At 52.9% G+C, this 19,119-nt stretch overlaps 1 protein-coding gene across 3 annotated transcripts in view; it reads left to right on the plus strand.

Moving 5' to 3' along the window:
- The window catches only part of MACO1 (macoilin 1), a 114,852-nt gene that overhangs the window by 57,919 nt on the left and 37,814 nt on the right, over positions 1-19,119 (plus strand). For 2 of the 3 annotated variants that reach the window (XM_076055815.1, XM_076055816.1), the window contains exons 2-5: positions 1,317-1,458; positions 2,562-2,688; positions 8,410-8,533; positions 11,680-11,945. In XM_076055815.1, the coding sequence (XP_075911930.1) occupies positions 1,317-1,458; positions 2,562-2,688; positions 8,410-8,533; positions 11,680-11,945 (659 nt within the window). Of the gene's footprint in view, positions 1-1,316; positions 1,459-2,560; positions 2,689-8,297; positions 8,534-11,679; positions 11,946-19,119 lie in introns of those variants that run through there. The other variant, XM_076055817.1, reaches the window with a different exon arrangement.

The raw sequence follows: 19,119 nt of genomic DNA on the forward strand, positions 1-19,119 counted from the left end.
TCACTGCGGGGTCTTATAGTATCACTGTGAGTCTTATAGTATCACTGTGTGTCTTATAGTATCACTGTGGGGTCTTATAGTATCACTGTGGGTCTTATAGTATCACTGTGGGGTCTTATAGTATCACTGTGGGTCTTATAGTATCACTGTTGGGTCTCATAGTATCACTGTGGGTCTTATAGTATCACTGCGGGGTCTTATAGTATCACTGTGGGGTCTTATAGTATCACTGTGAGTCTTATAGTATCACTGTGTGTCTTATAGTATCACTGTGGGGTCTTATAGTATCACTGTGGTGATTCTGTACGTCCAGTCCTGTAGCATCTGCGATTGTGATCACGATTGTAATCATGATAGTGATTGCTGCGATCGTGATCATGATAGCGTTTGCTGTGATTGTGATCATGATAGTGAGTGCTGTGATTGTGATCATGATAGCGATCACTGAGATTGTGATCATGATAGCGACTGCTGTGATTGTGGTCATGATATTGATTGCTGTGATTGTGATCATGACAGCAATTGCTGTGATTGTGATCATGATAGCGATTGCTGCCATTGTGATCATGGTAGCGATTGCTGTGATTGCGATCATGATAGCGATTGCTGTGATTGTGATCATGATAGCGATTGCTGTGATTACAATGACGATTCCCGCGATTGTGTCCGTGATTGTAATCATGATAACGATTGCTGCGATTGTGGTCATGATAGCGATTGTTGTGGTTGTGATCATGATAGCGATTGCTGTGATCGTGATCATGATATCGATTTCTGTGATTGTGATAATGACAGCGGTTGCTGCGAATGTGATCATGATAGTGATTGCTGTGTTTGTGATCATGATAGCGATTGCTGTGATTACAATGACGATGGTGATTGTGTCCGTGATTGTAATCATGATAACGATTGCTGCGATTGTGATCATGATAGTGATTGCTGTGATCATGATAGCGATTGCTGTGATTGTGATCATGACAGCGATTGCTGCGATTGTGATCATGATAGCGATTGCTGCGATTGTGATGATGATAGCGATTGCTGTGATTGTGATCATGATAGCAATTGCTGTGATTGTGATCATGATAGCGATTGCTGTGATTACAATGACGATTCCCGCGATTGTGTCCGTGATTGTAATCATGATACCGATTTCTGTGATTGTGATAATGACAGCGGTTGCTGCGATCGTGATCATGATAGCGATTGCTGTGATTACAATGACGATGGCGACTGCCGCGATTGTGTCCTTGATTTCCGATCGTGATTTTGCCGCGATCATCGCTGATCGCTGATTGCGGCCGGTGTCCCCGCAGCGCCTTCCTGTACGTGAGGTTCCTCGTCGTGTGGGGGTTCGTCATCGTCGCTGATTTCATCCTCGACTTCCGCTTCGAGTTCCTGTGGCCATTCTGGCTGCTCATCCGCAGCGTCTACGACTCGTTCAAGTACCAGGGACTGGTACGTGGGGTGGGGGGGGGGGGTACACGTGGTGGTGGTACGTGGTGGTACACGTGGTGGTGGTACACGTGGTGGTGGTACACGTGGTGGTGGTGGTGGTACATGTGGTGGTGGTACACGTGGTGGTACACGTGGTGGTGGTGGTACACGTGGTGGTGGTACACGTGGTGGTGGTGGTACATGTGGTGGGGGTGGTACACGTGGTGGTACACGTGGTGGTACACGTGGTGGTACATGTGGTGGGGGTACACGTGGGGGGGTGACACATGGTAGTTGTTGTTGACCTGGTTGTTGTTGTTGACCTGGTTGTTGTTGTTGTTGTTGACCTGCTGGTCGTTGTTGTCGTTGTTGACCTGGTAGTTGTTGTTGTTGTTGTTGACCTGGTAGTTGTTGTTGTTGTTGACCTGGTTGTTGTTGTTGTTGACCTGGTTGTTGTTGTTGTTGTTGACCTGGTTGTTGTTGTTGACCTGGTTGTTGTTGTTGTTGTTGACCTGCTGGTCGTTGTTGTTGTTGACCTGGTTGTTGTTGTTGTTGTTGTTGACCTGGTAGTTGTTGTTGTTGTTGACCTGGTTGTTGTTGTTGTTGACCTGGTTGTTGTTGTTGTTGTTGACCTGGTTGTTGTTGTTGACCTGGTTGTTGTTGTTGACCTGCTGGTCGTTGTTGTTGTTGACCTGGTTGTTGTTGTTGTTGTTGACCTGGTTGTTGTTGTTGTTGTTGTTGACCTGGTTGTTGTTGTTGTTGACCTGGTTGTTGTTGTTGTTGTTGACCTGCTGGTCGTTGTTGTTGTTGACCTGGTTGTTGTTGTTGTTGTTGACCTGGTTGTTGTTGTTGTTGACCTGGTTGTTGTTGTTGTTGACCTGGTAGTTGTTGTTGTTGTTGTTGTTGACCTGCTGGTTGTTGTTGTTGTTGTTGACCTGCTGGTCGTTGTTGTTGTTGACCTGCTGGTCGTTGTTGTTGTTGACCTGCTGGTCGTTGTTGTTGTTGACCTGCTGGTTGTTGTTGTTGACTTGCTGGTTGTTGTTGTTGTTGACCTGGTTGTTGTTGTTGTTGACCTGGTTGTTGTTGTTGTTGTTGACCTGGTTGTTGTTGTTGTCTCCCTGCAGGCGTTTTCCGTGTTCTTTGTGTGCGTGGCGTTCACCTCCGACATGATCTGCCTCCTCTTCATCCCCGTCCAGTGGCTCTTCTTTGCCGCAAGCACCTACGTCTGGGTGCAGTACGTCTGGCACACAGGTACCACAACTACTACCACAGCTACTACCACAACTACCACAGCTACTACCACCACAACTACTACCACAACTACCACTACAACTACCACAACTACCACAACTGCTACCACCACAGCTACTACCACAACAACTACTACCACAACTACCACCACAACAACTACCACCACAGCTACTACCACAACTACCACTACAACTACCACTACCACCACAGCTACTACCACAACAACTACTACCACAACTACCACCACCACAACTACCACCACAACTACTACCACAACTACCACAGCTACTACCACAACTACCACCACAACTACCACAACTACCACCACAACTACCACAACTACCACCACAACTACCACCACAACAACTACCACCACAGCTACTACCACAACTACCACTACAACTACCACTACCACCACAGCTACTACCACAACAACTACTACCACAACTACCACCACCACAACTACCACCACAACTACTACCACAACTACCACAGCTACTACCACAACTGCCACCACAACTACCACCACAACTACCACAACTACCACCACAACTACCACAACTACTACCACAACTACTACCACCACAACTACTACCACCACAACTACCACAACTACCACCACAACTACCACTACAATTACTACCACAACTACCACAACTACCATCACAACTACCACCACTACCAAAACTACTACAACTACTACCACAACCACCACCACAACTACCACCACAACTACCACAACTACCACCACAACTACCACAACTACTACCACAACTACCACAACTACTACCACAACTACCACCACAACTACTACCACAACAACTGCTACCACAACTACCACCACCACAACTACCACCACAACTACCACTACAATTACTACCACAACTACCACAACTACCATCACAACTACCACCACTACCACAACTACTACAACTACTACCACAACCACCACAACTACCACCACAACTACAACAACCATCACAACTACCACCACAACTACGACCACAACTACTACCACCACCATCACAACTACCACCACAACTACTACCACAACCACCACAACTATCACAACTACTACCACCACAACTACCACAACTACTACCACAACTACTACCACCACAACTACCACCACAACTACTACCACCACAACTATCACAACTACTACCACCACAACTACCACCACAACTACTATCACAACCACCACCACAACTACCACCACAACTACCACCACAACTACCACCACAACAACCACCACAACTACCACAACTACTACCACAACTACCACCACAACTACTATCACAACTACAACTACTACAACTACCACCACAACTACAACTACTACCACAACAACTACTACCACAACTACCACAACTACCACCACAACTACCACCACGACTACCACCACACTACAACAACTACCACCATAACTACCACCACACTACAAGAACTACCACAACTACTACCACAACTACTACCACAACTACCACCATAACTACCACTACTACCACAACTACCACCACAAATACCACCACAACTACTACCACAACTACAACTACCACCACAACTACCACCACAACTACTACCACAACTACCACCACAACTACCACCACAACTACCACCACAACTACTACCACAACCACCACAACTACCACAACTACTACCACAACCACCACTACCTCCACAATTACCACCACAACTACCACAACTACTATCACAACTACCACCACAAATACCACCACAATTACCACCACAACTACCACAACTACTACCACAACTACCACAACTACCACCACAAAACAACCCCCTACCTCCTTGTGGTGCCGGACGGGCAACTCTGTCGTGGACAGTGCTGTGGGGGGAGGGCCAATTCCGATTGGCTCCTCCCCTCATGGCATCTGTGTCCACCACAGTGGCTAAACGGGGGCTCTGGACGGGTGCGAGGGGCTGGTAACCCCTCCACCTTCAATTAATTACCACTAAACCACGACTTAAATATGTAACTAATAAGCTTGTGCCGGAGGTCCCGGGCGGACAGGCGTCTATGACGTCTCCTGGCCAAACCCCAATTGGCGGAGCCAGGAGATTGAATCTCTACCCTCGGCGCTCCTCCAGAAACAACGAAAAGCCACTACGGGTGGCCACGTGGAATGTTCGAACGCTCACTGCGGAGGAGAGGCTGCCACTCCTCTGTCGGGAGCTGGACCGGTACCGCCTGGATCTCTGTGGCATTCAGGAGGTCCGGTGGACTGGTTCTGGCTCCTGCCACCATGAGGGGTGGACAGTCCTCTACTCGGGGCAGCAGACTGCCAAACAACAGGGTGTGGGTCTTCTTTTGAACAAAATAATGAAGGGGGCGTGGGAGTGTGGTGGTGAGGTGTGGGAAGCTGTAAGCCCCAGGCTACTTTGGGCTCGCCTTCCCATCAACCAGAGGCGAGGAATGGTGGTCGTGGTTACTTGTGCCCCCACCGAAGACGAACATCCGTGGAGGGATGCAGGCAAAGCCGATGAGTCAGATGCCTTCTATGACCTCCTGTCACAGCTGCTGGCTAAAGTGGCACCTCGGGATAGAGTCATCATGTTGGGTGACTTCAATGCCTGAGTTGGTCATGATGCTGGCACCTGGTCTGGAGTGATCGGAGGGCATGGGCCAGATTAGCTCAATAACAATGGTAGGAGGCTGCTAGATTTCTGTGCAGCCCATGGGCTTGTAATTACCAACGCGCTGTTCCGGCATCGGCGCATCCACACAACATCATGGATGCATGCCGGGTCCATGCAAAAACATCTGCTGGACTACATAGTGACGGACCAGCGGATGCGAGCCCATGTCCTTGACACCAGGACCTACTGTGGAGCTGACCTGCCCTCTGACCATCGACTAGTCATCTGTAAGATGCGCCTGCCATTCTTCCACTCCGGTGGTGGGTGTACACCCAGGACCCCATTCCAACCTAAAGTGGCCTGGTCTCAGATATCTGATGAAAGTTGCAAGCGAGAATTTCATCATCGATTGCGGCTGGGGTTGGCATCGTCCCCCACTCCTCCTGATGTCGAGGGTAAATGGGCGAGGTTTAGGACTGTGACTCATGCAGCTGCAATGGCTGCTTTGGGTACGTGGTTCAGACCTCCCTAGAGACCCTGGCTGACAGAGGAGGTGTTTCAGGATGGTTGAGTAAAAGCGACAGGCCCACTGTCATCGGCTACAGAATCCCACGTCAGATAATGAGGAGGCTTACCGCAGCCTTCGCTCGGAGGTTCGGAGAGCCGTGAGGCGCTGCAAGGATGGGTGGTGGTCGCGGGTTGCTGAGGAGATGGAGTCTGCCTCAGTGGCCCGTGATCACAAATCTCTATTTAACTCCATCAAAAAAGTAACCTGCAGCACCACACCTATTACCATCATTAGGGGAAAAAACGGTGATCCAATCTCCGACCCCCAGGAACAGGTTTGCAGATTTGCTGAGAATTTCTGTGAGGTCCTGGGGGAGGGAAAATCCCTCAGCCAGGAAAACATCGTGGCACAAAGTGAGGATGACCCTGCTGAGGCTGCGGTACCTCAAATATTGGAAGAAGTCACCCCCTGTGAGTGGCTGGCTGAGGTGCCATCTGTTGAGGAGGTACTGAAGGCGATCCGGAGTCTGAGACCAGGAAAGGCAGCGGGCAGAGATGATCTCCCAAGCGAAATGCTGAGGGAGGGTGGCGTTTGTGCACAGACTGCCCTATATGACATCATAACAACAGTCTGGACCACTGGACGGGTTCCGCAGGATTGGAAGGATGCCCTGGTGGTCCCCTTTTTTAAGAAGGGGGACCGCACAGACTGTAACAACAACAGGGGCATCTCACTCCTCAGTGTACCGAGAAAGGTCCTGGCGAGGATTATTCAACATCGCCTTGCCAGGCACGCTGAGGAGAGGCTTGCGGAGCCCCAATGCGGTTTCAGGAAAGGGCGGTCCTGCACAGATGCCATATTTTCTGTCCGTCTGCTCCAGCAGAGGTGTAGGGAATTCCAACAAGACCTACATCTCTGCTTTATTGACCTGGTCAAGGCCTATGATACCATCAGTAGGCCTGGGCTCTGGGTTGTTCTTCGTGCTTTTGGAGTACCTGACCCTCTGCTCACAATCATTAAGGACCTTCATGATGGTGAGCGGGCCCGGGTAAAACTACGTGGCCGGGAGTCAGAGCCATTCCCTATACACCTTGGGGTGCGACAGGGATGTCCTCTGGCTCCCACATTACTTAACATCTATTTTGACCACGTAGTTTGTGAAGCCTTCAATAGCTATACCGGGGGAATCTCCATTTGGTACAGATATAATGGGAGGCTGATCGATGCCCGGGTGCGGTCAAGGGATGGCTCCCTATTGCTCAACCACGTTATGTATGCTGATGATTTGGTAATAGCTGCTCAGTCAGAGGAGGAGTTGGAGACGCTGCTGCTGAGACTGGAGCGTGCCACTAAGAGGTGGGGCCTTACCATCAGCCCCACCAAAACTAAGCACCTGCCTGGGTATTTTGTACCATCGGACACTCCACCCTCACAACTCCCAATCGGTGATGGGGCAGTTGTGGAGAGAGTGGAGAGTTTCCCATACCTGGGCAGTGTGCTTATGACTGGCTCCAGTTTAACAGCAGAGGTCTTACTCCGAATCAGTCGAGCGGCAATATCTTTTCATCGGTTGCATAACGCTGTGTGGAAGCTACCTGGTCTGTCGCTCCGCACTAAGCTTCAGGTCTTCTCGGCCACGGTCATTCCCTCCCTTCTCTACGCTTGCGAAACGTGGACCCCCCTAATGGAACATCTTCGCCGGTTAGAAACATTTAGGCTGGCCTGCCTACGATCCATCCTGGGTTTAACCAGACTGGATTGTGTGAGGAGCTCACAAATCCTTGAAAGATCTGGGCAAGGTCCCATCGGTGAGCTCCTCCGGCAGGCAAGGCTGCGATGGCTGGGTCATGTAGCCCGCATGCCCAGCCACCGCATGCCGAAACAGCTTTTGTTCGGCCGGATTGAGGGGGCAAAGCGGGCGCGGCACGGGCTAGAGAAGAGATGGAGTGATGTGGTACAGGAGGACGTGGAGCTGAGTGGACTTGCCGATGACTGGTACCAGCGGTGTCAAGATCGGCCTCTGTGGAGGAGGCTCGTGAAGGACGCTACTGGGAGTTGGAGGCAGTCGCCCTCCAACAACAACGGAGGGCGGAGGAGCGACGCTCAGAACAACGAGCGGAGCGCCGGGTGGCTAAAGCACAGCAGGTTGGCACAGTCGGGGGCACAGGTGGTGCATCAGCCAGTCATCTCGGTCAGTCGACCCGTGGCACCTGGGTCTGCCCCGTGACCTCCTGCCAGCGGGCGTTCGACACTTCACATGGCCTCAGGGTGCACATAGCCTGGCACAAGCGTCGTGGTGACGTCACCGCCACTTAGTGGCGAATGGCGGTTGTTGTTGTTGTTGTGTGTGTGTCTGTGTGTGTCTGTGTGTATGTGTCTCTGTGTCTGTGTGTGTCTATGTGTGTCTCTGTGTGTGTGTCTCTGTGTGTGTGTCTCTGTGTGTGTGTCTCTGTGTGTGTGTGTCTCTGTGTGTCTGTGTGTGTGTGTCTCTGTGTCTCAGAGCGGGGAGTTTGTCTTCCCACGGTGTCTCTGTGTGTGTCTATGTCTATGTGTCTCTGTGTGTGTCTATGTCTATGTGTCTCTGTGTGTGTGTCTCTCTGTGTGTGTCTCAGAGAGGGGAGTTTGTCTTCCCACGGTGTCTCTGTGGCTCCTCTTCATCTACATCGAGGCGGCCGTGAGGCTGAAGGACCTCAAGAACTTCCACGTTGATCTCTGTCGGCCCTTCGCAGCGCACTGGTGAGGACACGCGGGGAGACACGGGGAGACACGGGGAGACACGGGGAGACACGGGGAGATGGGGAGACACGGGGAGACAGGGAGACACGGGGAGACACGGGGAGACACGGGGAGACACGGGGAGATGGGGAGACACGGGAGACACGGGGAGACGGGGAGACACGGGGAGACACGGAGAGACACGGGGAGACACGGGAGACACTGGGAGACACGGGGAGATGGGGAGACACGGGGAGACACGGAGAGACACGGGGAGACACGGGGAGACACGGGGAGATGGGGAGACACGGGGAGATGGGGAGACACGGGAGACACGGAGACAGGGAGACACGGGGAGACACGGGGACGCGGGGAGACACGGAGAGACACGGGGAGACACAGAGAGACACGGGGAGACACGGGGAGACACGGGAGACACGGGGAGACACGGGGAGACACGGGGAGACACGGGAGACACGGGGAGACACGGGGAGACAGGGAGACACGGAGAGACACGGGGACGCGGGGAGACACGAGGACACGGGGAGACACGGGGAGACACGAGGACACGGGGAGACACGGGGAGACAGGGAGACAGAGAGACACGGGGAGACACGGAGAGACACGGGGAGACACGGGGAGACACGGGAGACACGGGGAGACACGGGGAGACACGGGGAGACACTGGGAGACGCGGGGATACACGGGGAGATGGGGAGACGCGGGGAGACACGGGGAGACACGGGAGACACGGAGAGACACGGGGACGCGGGGAGACACGGGGAGACACGGGGAGACACTGGGAGACACGGGGAGACACGGGGAGACACTGGGAGACACGGGGAGACACGGGGAGACACTGGGAGACGGGGAGACACGGGGAGACACGGAGAGACACGGGGAGACACGGGAGACACGGAGAGACACGGGGAGACACGGGAGACACGGAGAGACACGGAGAGACGCGGGGAGACGTGGGGAGACACTGGGAGACAGGGAGACACGGGGAGACACTGGGAGACAGGGAGACACGGGGAGACACGGAGAGACACCGGGGGAGACGCGGGGAGACAGGGAGAGACACGGAGAGACACGGGGGGAGACACGGGGAGACACGGGGAGACGTGGGGAGACGTGGGGGGAGACGGGGAGACACGGCGAGACACGGAGAGACACGGGGAGACACGGGGAGACGGGGAGACACGGGGAGACACGGGGAGACACGGGGAGACACGCGGAGACACGCGGAGACACAAACAGTATGAGACGTGTCCTGTGTGTCTCTGTGTGTTTGTGTCTGTATCTGTGTATGTGTGTCTGTGCGTGTATCTGTGTGTGTGTCTCTGTGCGTGTGTCTCTGTGTCTCTGTGTGTGTGTCTCTGTGTGTGTGTCCCTGTGTCTGTGTGTGTCTCTGTGTGTGTCTCTGTGTGTGTCTCTGTGTGTGTCTCCCTCAGCATTGGCTACCCCGTGGTGACCCTGTCTGTGTGTCTCTGCGTGTGTCTCTGTGTCTCTGTGTGTGTGTCTCTATGTCTCTGTGTGTGTGTCTCTGTGTGTGTCTCTGTGTGTGTGTCTCTGTGTGTCTCTGTGTGTGTGTCTCTGTGTCTCCTTCAGCATTGGCTACCCCGTGGTGACCCTGTCTCTGTCTCTCTGTGTGTGTGTCTCTGTGTGTGTGTCTCTGTGTCTGTGTCTCTGTGTCTCTGTGTGTGTCTCAGTGTGTCTCTCTGTGTCTCCCTCAGCATTGGCTACCTCATGGTGACCCTGTGTGTGTATCTCTGTGTCTGTGTGTCTCTGTGTGTGTCTCTGTGTGTCTTTGTGTCTCTGCATGTGTCTCTGTGTCTGTCCTCAGCATTGGCTACCCCGTGGTGACCCTGTCTCTGTGTCTCTGTGTGTATGTCTCTGTGCGTGTGTCTCTGTGTGTGTGTCTCTGTGTGTCTGTGTCTCTGTCTCTCTCTGTGTCTGTCCTCAGCATTGGCTACCCCGTGGTGACCCTGTCTCTGTGTGTCTCTGTGTGTGTGTCTCTGTGTCTCTCTGTGTCTCTGTGTGTCTCTGTGTCTCTGCGTGTCTCTCTCTCTGTGTCTCTGTGTGTCTCTGTGTGTCTCTGTGTCTCTGCGTGTCTCTCTCTGTGTGTCTCCATCAGCATTGGCTACCCCGTGGTGACCCTGTCTCTGTGTGTCTCTCTGTGTGTGTCTCTGTGTGTGTGTCTGTGTGTGTGTGTCTCTGTGTGTGTCTCTGTGTCTCTCTGTGTCTCTGCGTGTCTCTCTCTGTGTCTGTCCTCAGCATTGGCTACCCCGTGGTGACCCTGTCTCTGTGTCTCTGTGTGTGTGTGTCTCTGTGTGTGTGTCTCTGCGTGTCTCAGTGTCTCTGCGTGTATCTGCGTGTGTCTCTGTGTCTCTGTGTGTGTGTGTGTCTGTGTGTGTGTGTGTGTGTGTCTCTGCGTGTATCTGCGTGTGTCTCTGTGTCTCTCTGTGTCTGTCTTCAGCATTGGCTACCCCGTGGTGACCCTGTCTCTGTGTGTCTGTGTGCGTGTCTCTGTGTCTCTGTGTGTGTGTCTCTGTGTGTCTCTGTGTGTCTCTGTGTCTGTCCATCAGCATTGGCTACCCCGTGGTGACCCTGTCTCTGTGTGTCTCTGTGTGTGTGTGTCTCTGTGTCTCTGTGTGTCTCTGTGTGTCTCTGTGTGTGCCTCTCTGTGTATCTCCATCAGCATTGGCTACCCCGTGGTGACCCTGTCTCTGTGTGTCTCTGTGTGTGTGTGTGTCTCTGTGTGTGTGTCTCTGTGTCTCTGCGTGTCTCTCTGTGTCTGTCCATCAGCATTGGCTACCTCGTGGTGACCCTGTCTCTGTGTGTCTCTGTGTGTCTCTGTGTCTCTGTGTGTGTCTCTGTGTGTCTCTGTGTCTCTGTTTGTGTCTCTGTTTGTGTCTCTGTGTCTCTCTGCGTGTCTCTCTCTCTCTCTGTGTGTCTCCATCAGCATTGGCTACCCCGTGGTGACCCTGTCTCTGTGTGTCTCTGCGTGTGTGTCTGTGTGTGTGTCTCTGTGTCTCTGTGTCTGTCCATCAGCATTGGCTACCCCGTGGTGACCCTGTCTCTGTGTGTGTGTGTCTCTGTGTGTGTGTCTCTGTGTGTCTCTGTATCTCTGTGTCTCTCTGCGTGTCTCTGTGTCTGTCCATCAGCATTGGCTACCCCGTGGTGACCCTGGGCTTTGGCTTCAAGTCCTACCTGAGCTACCGCATGCGCCTGCGACGTCAGCACGAGGTGCAGAAGGAGAACGACTTCTACCTGCAGCTGCTGCAGCAGGCTCTGCCCCCAGGGCAGCAATCCCTGCCCTGTGGGCCCGGGGGGGCGGCCACGGATGATGCCCCCGGGGCAGCGCCGGGGGCAGCGGCCGTGGCGGCGGCGGTGGTGGCGTCTGTCGGCGGCGGCGGTGGCAACGGAAATGGTGCGTGTGGCGTGTGTGTGTACGTGTGTGTACGTGTACGTGTAGTGTGTAGTGTAGTGTGTGTGTATGTATATAGTGTGTAGTGTGTGTGTGTGTACGTGTGTACGTGTGTACGTGTAGTGTGTGTGTAGTGTAGTGTGTGTGTAGTGTGTGTAGCGTGTGTGTGTAGCGTGTGTGTGTATGTGTGTGTGTGTACGTGTGTGTGTAGTGTGTATGTACGTGTGTGTGTGTGTAGCGTGTGTGTGTGCGTGTACGTATGTGTGTGCGTGTACGTGTGTGTGTGCGTGTACGTGTGTGTGTGTGTGTACGTGTAGTGTGTGTGTGTAGTGTGTGTGTGTAGTGTGTAGTGTGTGGGTGTGTGTACGTGTGTGTGTGTACGTAGTGTAGTGTGTGCGTGTAGCGTGTGTGTGTACGTGTGTACGTACGTGTGTGTGTGTAGCGTGTAGTGTAGTGTGTGTGTGTGTGTACATGTGTACGTGTGTGTGTACGTGTGTGTGTGTACGTGTGTACGTAGTGTGTGTGTGTAGCGTGTGTGTGTGTGTGTACGTGTGTGTACGTGTGTGTAGCGTGTGTGTATGTAGTATGTGTGTACGTGTGTGTGTGTACGTGTGTAGTGTGTAGTGTGTGTGTAGTGTGTGTGTAGTGTACGTGTGTGTGTGTGTACGTGTGTACGTGTGTACGTACGTGTGTACGTGTGTACGTGTGTGTGTAGTGTGTGTGTACGTGTGTACGTGTAGTGTGTGTGTACGTGTAGTGTGTGTGTACGTGTGTGTGTACGTGTGTGTGTGTGTACGTGTGTAGTGTGTAGTGTACGTGTGTGTGTGTGTGTACGTGTGTGTGTGTGTACGTGTGTGTGTACGTGTGTGTGTACGTGTGTACGTAGTGTGTGTGTGTGTGTACGTGTGTAGCGTGTGTGTGTGTATGTAGTGTGTGTGTACGTGTGTAGTGTGTACGTGTGTAGTGTGTACGTGTGTAGTGTGTGTGTAGTGTGTGTGTGTGTACGTGTGTGTGTGTACGTGTGTGTACGTGTGTACGTGTGTGTGTAGTGTGTGTGTGTGTGTACGTGTGTGTGTGTGTGTACGTGTGTGTGTGTGGTGTGTGTGTGTGTACGTGTAGTGTGTGTGTACGTGTGTGTGTGTGTGTACGTGTGTGTGTGTGTACGTGTGTGTGTGTGTACGTGTGTGTGTAGTGTGCGTGTACGTGTGTGTGTGTAGCGTGTGTGTGTGTAGTGTGTGTGTGTGTAGCGTGTGTGTGTGTACGTGTGTGTGTAGTGTGTGTGTACGTGTGTACGTGTGTGTGTAGTGTAGTGTACGTGTGTGTAGCGTGTGTGTAGTGTGTGTACGTGTGTGTGTGTAGTGTAGTGTACGTGTGTGTACGTGTGTGTGTGTGTGTACGTGTGTGTGTGTACGTGTGTGTGTGTACGTGTGTAGTGTGTACGTGTGTAGTGTGTGTAGTGTACGTGTGTGTGTGTGTATGTGTGTAGTGTACGTGTGTGTGTGTGTACGTGTGTGTGTGTGTGTAGTGTGCGTGTAGTGTGTGTGTGTAGTGTGTGTGTAGTGTACGTGTGTGTAGTGTGTGTGTAGTGTACGTGTGTGTGTGTGTACGTGTGTGTGTACGTGTGTGTGTGTAGTCTACGTGTGTGTGTGTGTGTACGTGTGTGTGTGTATACGTGTGTGTACGTGTGCGTGTAGCGTGTGTGTGTAGTGTGTGTGTAGTGTAGTGTGCACGTGTGTGTGTGTGTGTACGTGTGTGTGTACGTGTGTGTGTGTAGTGTGTGTGTGTGTAGTGTGTGTGTGTACGTGTAGTGTGTGTGTGTACGTGTAGTACGTGTGTGTGTGTACGTGTGTGTGTGTAGTGTAGTGTGTGTGTAGTGTGTGTACGTGTGTGTGTGTACGTGTGTGTGTAGTGTGTATGTACGTGTGTGTGTGTGTAGCGTGTGTGTGTGCGTGTGTGTGTGTGTGTGTGTACGTGTGTGTACGTGTAGTGTGTGTGTGTACGTGTGTACGTGTGTGTACGTGTAGTGTGTACGTGTGTGTGTAGTGTAGTGTGTGTGTGTAGTGTGTGTGTGGTGTGTGTAGCGTGTGTGTGTGTAGTGTGTGTGTACGTGTGTGTGTGTGTACGTGTGTGTGTAGTGTACGTGTGTGTGTAGTGTAGTGTACGTGTGTGTGTGTACGTGTGTGTGTGTGTACGTGTGTGTGTGTGTACGTGTGTGTGTAGTGTAGTGTACGTGTGTAGTGTGTAGCGTGTACGTGTGTGTGTGTACATGTAGTGTGTGTGTGTAGCGTGTGTGTGTGTAGCGTGTGTGTGTGTAGTGTGTGTGTGTGTGTAGCGTGTGTGTGTGTACGTGTGTGTGTAGTGTGTGTGTACGTGTGTGTGTAGTGTAGTGTACGTGTGTGTAGCGTGTGTGTAGTGTGTGTACGTGTGTGTGTGTGTAGTGTACGTGTGTGTGTGTGTGTATGTGTGTGTGTGTACGTGTGTGTGTATGTGTGTGTGTGTACGTGTAGTGTGTGTAGTGTGTGTAGTGTAGTGTACGTGTGTGTGTGTACGTGTGTGTGTGTGTGTGTACGTGTAGTGTGTGTAGTGTGTGTAGTGTAGTGTGTGTGTGTGTGTACGTGTGTGTGTGTACGTGTGTGTGTACGTGTGTGTGTGTGTGTACGTGTGTGTGTGTACGTGTGTGTGTGTGTGTACGTGTGTGTGTGTACGTGTGTAGTGTGTGTGTACGTGTGTACGTGTGTGTGTGTGTACGTGTGTGTGTAGTGTGCGTGTAGTGTGTGTGTGTAGTGTGTGTGTAGTGTACGTGTGTGTGTGTAGTGTGTGTGGTGTGTGTGTGTAGTGTACGTGTGTGTGTGTGTACGTGTGTGTACGTGTGCTTGTAGCGTGTGTGTGTGTAGTGTAGTGTGTACGTGTGTGTGTGTGTAGTGTACGTGTGTGTGTGTGTACATGTGCGTGTAGCGTGTGTGTGTGTAGCGTGTGTGTGTGTACGTGTGTGTGTACGTGTGTGTGTGTACGTGTGTGTACGTGTGTGTGTGTACGTGTGTGTACGTGTGTGTACGTGTGCGTGTGTGTACGTGTGTGTACGTGTGTGTATGTGTGCGTGTGTGTACGTGTGTGTACGTTACCGCAGCCTTCGCTCGGAGGTTCGGAGAGCCGTGAGGCGCTGCAAGGATGGGTGGTGGTCGCGGGTTGCTGAGGAGATGGAGTCTGCCTCAGTGGCCCGTGATCACAAATCTCTATTTAACTCCATCAAAAAAGTAACCTGCAGCGCCACACCTATTACCATCATTAGGGGAAAAAACGGTGATCCAATTTCCGACCCCCAGGAACAGGTTCGCAGATTTGCTGAGCATTTCTGTGAGGTCCTGGGGGAGGGAAAATCCCTCAGCCAGGAAAACATCGTGGCACAAAGTGAGGATGACCCTGCTGAGGCTGCGGTGCCTCAAATATTGGATGAAGTCACCCCCTGTGAGTGGCTGGCTGAGGTGCCATCTGCTGAGGAAGTATTGAAGGCGATCCGGAGTCTGAGACCAGGAAAGGCAGCGGGCAGAGATGATCTCCCAAGCGAAATGCTGAGGGAGGGTGGCGTTTGTGCACAGACTGCCCTATATGACATCATAACAACAGTCTGGACCACTGGACGGGTTCCGCAGGATTGGAAGGATGCCCTGGTGGTCCCCCTTTTTAAGAAGGGGGACCGCACAGACTGTAACAACTACAGGGGCATCTCACTCCTCAGTGTGCCGGGAAAGGTCCTGGCAAGGATTATTCAGCATCGCCTTGCCAGGCACGCTGAGGAGAGGCTTGCGGAGCCCCAATGCGGTTTCAGGAAAGGGCGGTCCTGCACAGATGCCATATTTTCTGTCCGTCTGCTACAGCAGAGGTGTAGGGAATTCCAACAAGACCTACATCTCTGCTTTATTGACCTGGTCAAGGCCTATGATACCATCAGTAGGCCTGGGCTCTGGGTCGTTCTTCGTGCTTTTGGAGTACCTGACCCTCTGCTCACGATCATTAAGGACCTTCATGATGGTGAGCGGGCCCGGGTAAAACTACGTGGCCGGGAGTCAGAGCCATTCCCTGTACACCTTGGGGTGCGACAGGGATGTCCTCTGGCTCCCACATTATTTAACATCTATTTTGACCACGTAGTTCGTGAAGCCTTCAATAGCTGTACCGGGGGAATCTCCATATGGTACAGATATAATGGGAGGCTAATCGATGCCCGGGTGCGGTCAAGGGATGGCTCCCTATTGCTCAACCACGTTATGTATGCTGATGACTTGGTAATAGCTGCTCAGTCAGAGGAGGAGTTGGAGACGCTGCTGCTGAGACTGGAGCGTGCCACTAAGAGGTGGGGCCTTACCATCAGCCCCACCAAAACTAAGCACCTGCCTGGGTATTTTGTACCATCGGACACTCCACCCCCACAACTCCCAATCGGTGATGGGGCAGTTGTGGAGAGAGTGGAGAGTTTCCCATACCTGGGCAGTGTGCTTATGACTGGCTCCAGTTTAACAGCAGAGGTCTCACTCCGAATCAGTCGAGCGGCAATATCTTTTCATCGGTTGCGTAACGCTGTGTGGAAGCTACCTGGTCTGTCGCTCCGCACTAAGCTTCAGGTCTTCTCGGCCACGGTCATTCCCTCCCTTCTCTACGCTTGCGAAACGTGGACCCCCCTAATGGAACATCTTCGCCGGTTAGAAACATTTAGGCTGGCCTGCCTACGATCCATCCTGGGTTTAACCAGACTGGATTGTGTGAGGAGCTCACAAATCCTTGAAAGATCTGGGCAGGGTCCCATCGGTGAGCTCCTCCGGCAGGCAAGGCTGCGATGGCTGGGTCATGTAGCCCGCATGCCCAGCCACCGCATGCCGAAACAGCTTTTGTTTGGCCGGATTGAGGGGGCTAAGCGGGCGCGGCACGGGCTAGAGAAGAGATGGAGTGATGTGGTACAGGAGGACGTGGAGCTGAGTGGACTTGCCGATGACTGGTACCAGCGGTGTCAAGATCGGCCTCTGTGGAGGAGGCTCGTGAAGGATGCTACTGGGCAGTTGGAGGCAGTCGCCCTCCAACAACAACGGAGGGCGGAGGAGCGACGCTCACAACAGCGAGCGGAGCGCCGGGTGGCTAAAGCACAGCAGATTGGCACAGTAGGGGGCACAGGTGGTGCATCAGCCAGTCATCTCAGTCAGTCGACCCGTGGCACCTGGGTCTGCCCCGTGACCTCCTGCCAGCGGGCGTTCGACACTTCACGTGGCCTCAGGGTGCACATAGCCTGGCACAAGCGTCGTGGTGACGTCACCGCCACTTAGTGGCGAATGGCGGTTGTTGTTGTTGTACGTGTGTGTGTGTGTACGTGTGTGTGTGTGTACGTGTGTGTGTGTACGTGTGTGTGTACGTGTGTGTTTGTACGTGTGTGTGTGTACGTGTGTGTGTGTACGTGTGTGTGTGTACGTGTGTGTGTGTACTTGTGTGCGTGTAGCGTGTGTGTGTGTACGTGTGTGTGTAGTGTGTGTGTGTGTACGTGTAGTGTGCGTTTACGTGTGTGTGTGTACGTGTGTGTGTGTACGTGTGTGTGTGTACGTGTGTGTGTGTAGTGTGGTGTGTGTGTATACGTGTGTGTGCGTGTACGTGTGTGTGCGTGTACGTGTGTGTACGTGTGTGTACGTGTGTGTGTGTGTACGTGTGTACGTGTGTGCTTGTAGCGTGTGTGTACGTGTGTGTGTGTGTACGTGTGTGTGTGTGTACGTGTGTGTGCGTGTACGTGTAGTGTGCGTGTACGTGTGTACGTGTGTGTGTGTGTGTACGTGTGTGTGTGTAGTCCGGCAAAACAACCCCCTACCTCCTCGCGGTGCCGGACGGGCAACTCTGTCGTGGACAGTGCTGTGGGGGGAGTTCCAATTTTGATTGGCTCCTCCCCTCATGGCATATGTGTCCACCACAGGGGCTAAACGGGGGCTCTGGACGGGTGCGAGGGGCTGGTAACCCCTCCACCTTCAATTAATTACCACAAAACCACGAATTAAAGTGAAATATGTAACAACTAAGCTTGTGCCGGAGGCCCCGGGGGGCCAGGCGTCTATGACGTCTCCTGGCCAAACCCCAATTGGCGGAGCCAGGAGATTGAATACCTACCCTCGGGGCTACTCCAGAAACAACGAAAAGCCACTACGGGTGGCCACGTGGAATGTTCGAACGCTCACTGCAGAGGAGAGGCTGCCACTCCTCTGTCGGGAGCTGGACCGGTACCGCCTGGATCTATGCGGCATTCAGGAGGTCCGGTGGACCGGCTCTGGCTCCTGCCACCATGAGGGGTGGACAGTCCTCTACTCGGGGCAGCAGACTGCCAAACAACAGGGTGTGGGTCTTCTTTTGAACAAAAGAATGAAGGGGGCGTGGGAGCGTGGCGGTGAGGTGTGGGAAGCTGTAAGCCCCAGGCTACTTTGGGCTCGCCTTCCCATCAACCGGAGGCGAGGAATGGTGGTCGTGGTTACTTATGCCCCCACCGAAGATGAACATCCGTGGAGGGATGCAGGCAAAGCCGATGAGTCAGATGCCTTCTATGACCTCCTGTCACAGGTGCTGGCTAAAGTGGCCCCTCGGGATAGAGTCATCATGTTGGGTGACTTCAATGCCCGAGTTGGTCATGATACTGGCACCTGGTCTGGAGTGATTGGAGGGCATGGGCCAGATCAGCTCAATAACAATGGTAGGAGGCTGCTAGATTTTTGTGCAGCCCATGGGCTTGTAATTACCAACACGCTGTTCCGGCATCGGCGCATCCACACAACATCATGGATGCATGCCGGGTCCAAGCAAGAACATCTGCTGGACTACATAGTGACGGACCAGCGAATGCGAGCCCATGTCCTTGACACCAGGACCTACCGTGGAGCTGATCTGCCCTCTGACCATCGACTAGTCATCTGTAAGATGCGCCTGCCATTCTTCCACTCCGGTGGTGGGTGTACACCCAGGACCCCATTCCAACCTAAAGTGGCCTGGTCTCAGTTATCTGATGAAAGTTGCAAGCGAGAATTTCATCATCGCTTGCGGCTGGGATTGGCATCGTCCCCGACTCCTCCTGATGTCGAGGGTAAATGGGCGAGGTTTAGGACTGTGACTCATGCAGCTGCAATGGCTGCTTTGGGTACGCGGTCCAGACCTCCCCAGACAC

This window comes from Petromyzon marinus, chromosome 73 (assembly GCF_048934315.1).
Source record: "Petromyzon marinus isolate PM22_M1 ecotype Great Lakes invasive population chromosome 73, UKy_Petmar_22M1.pri1.0, whole genome shotgun sequence".
Lineage (NCBI taxonomy): Eukaryota > Metazoa > Chordata > Hyperoartia > Petromyzontiformes > Petromyzontidae > Petromyzon > Petromyzon marinus.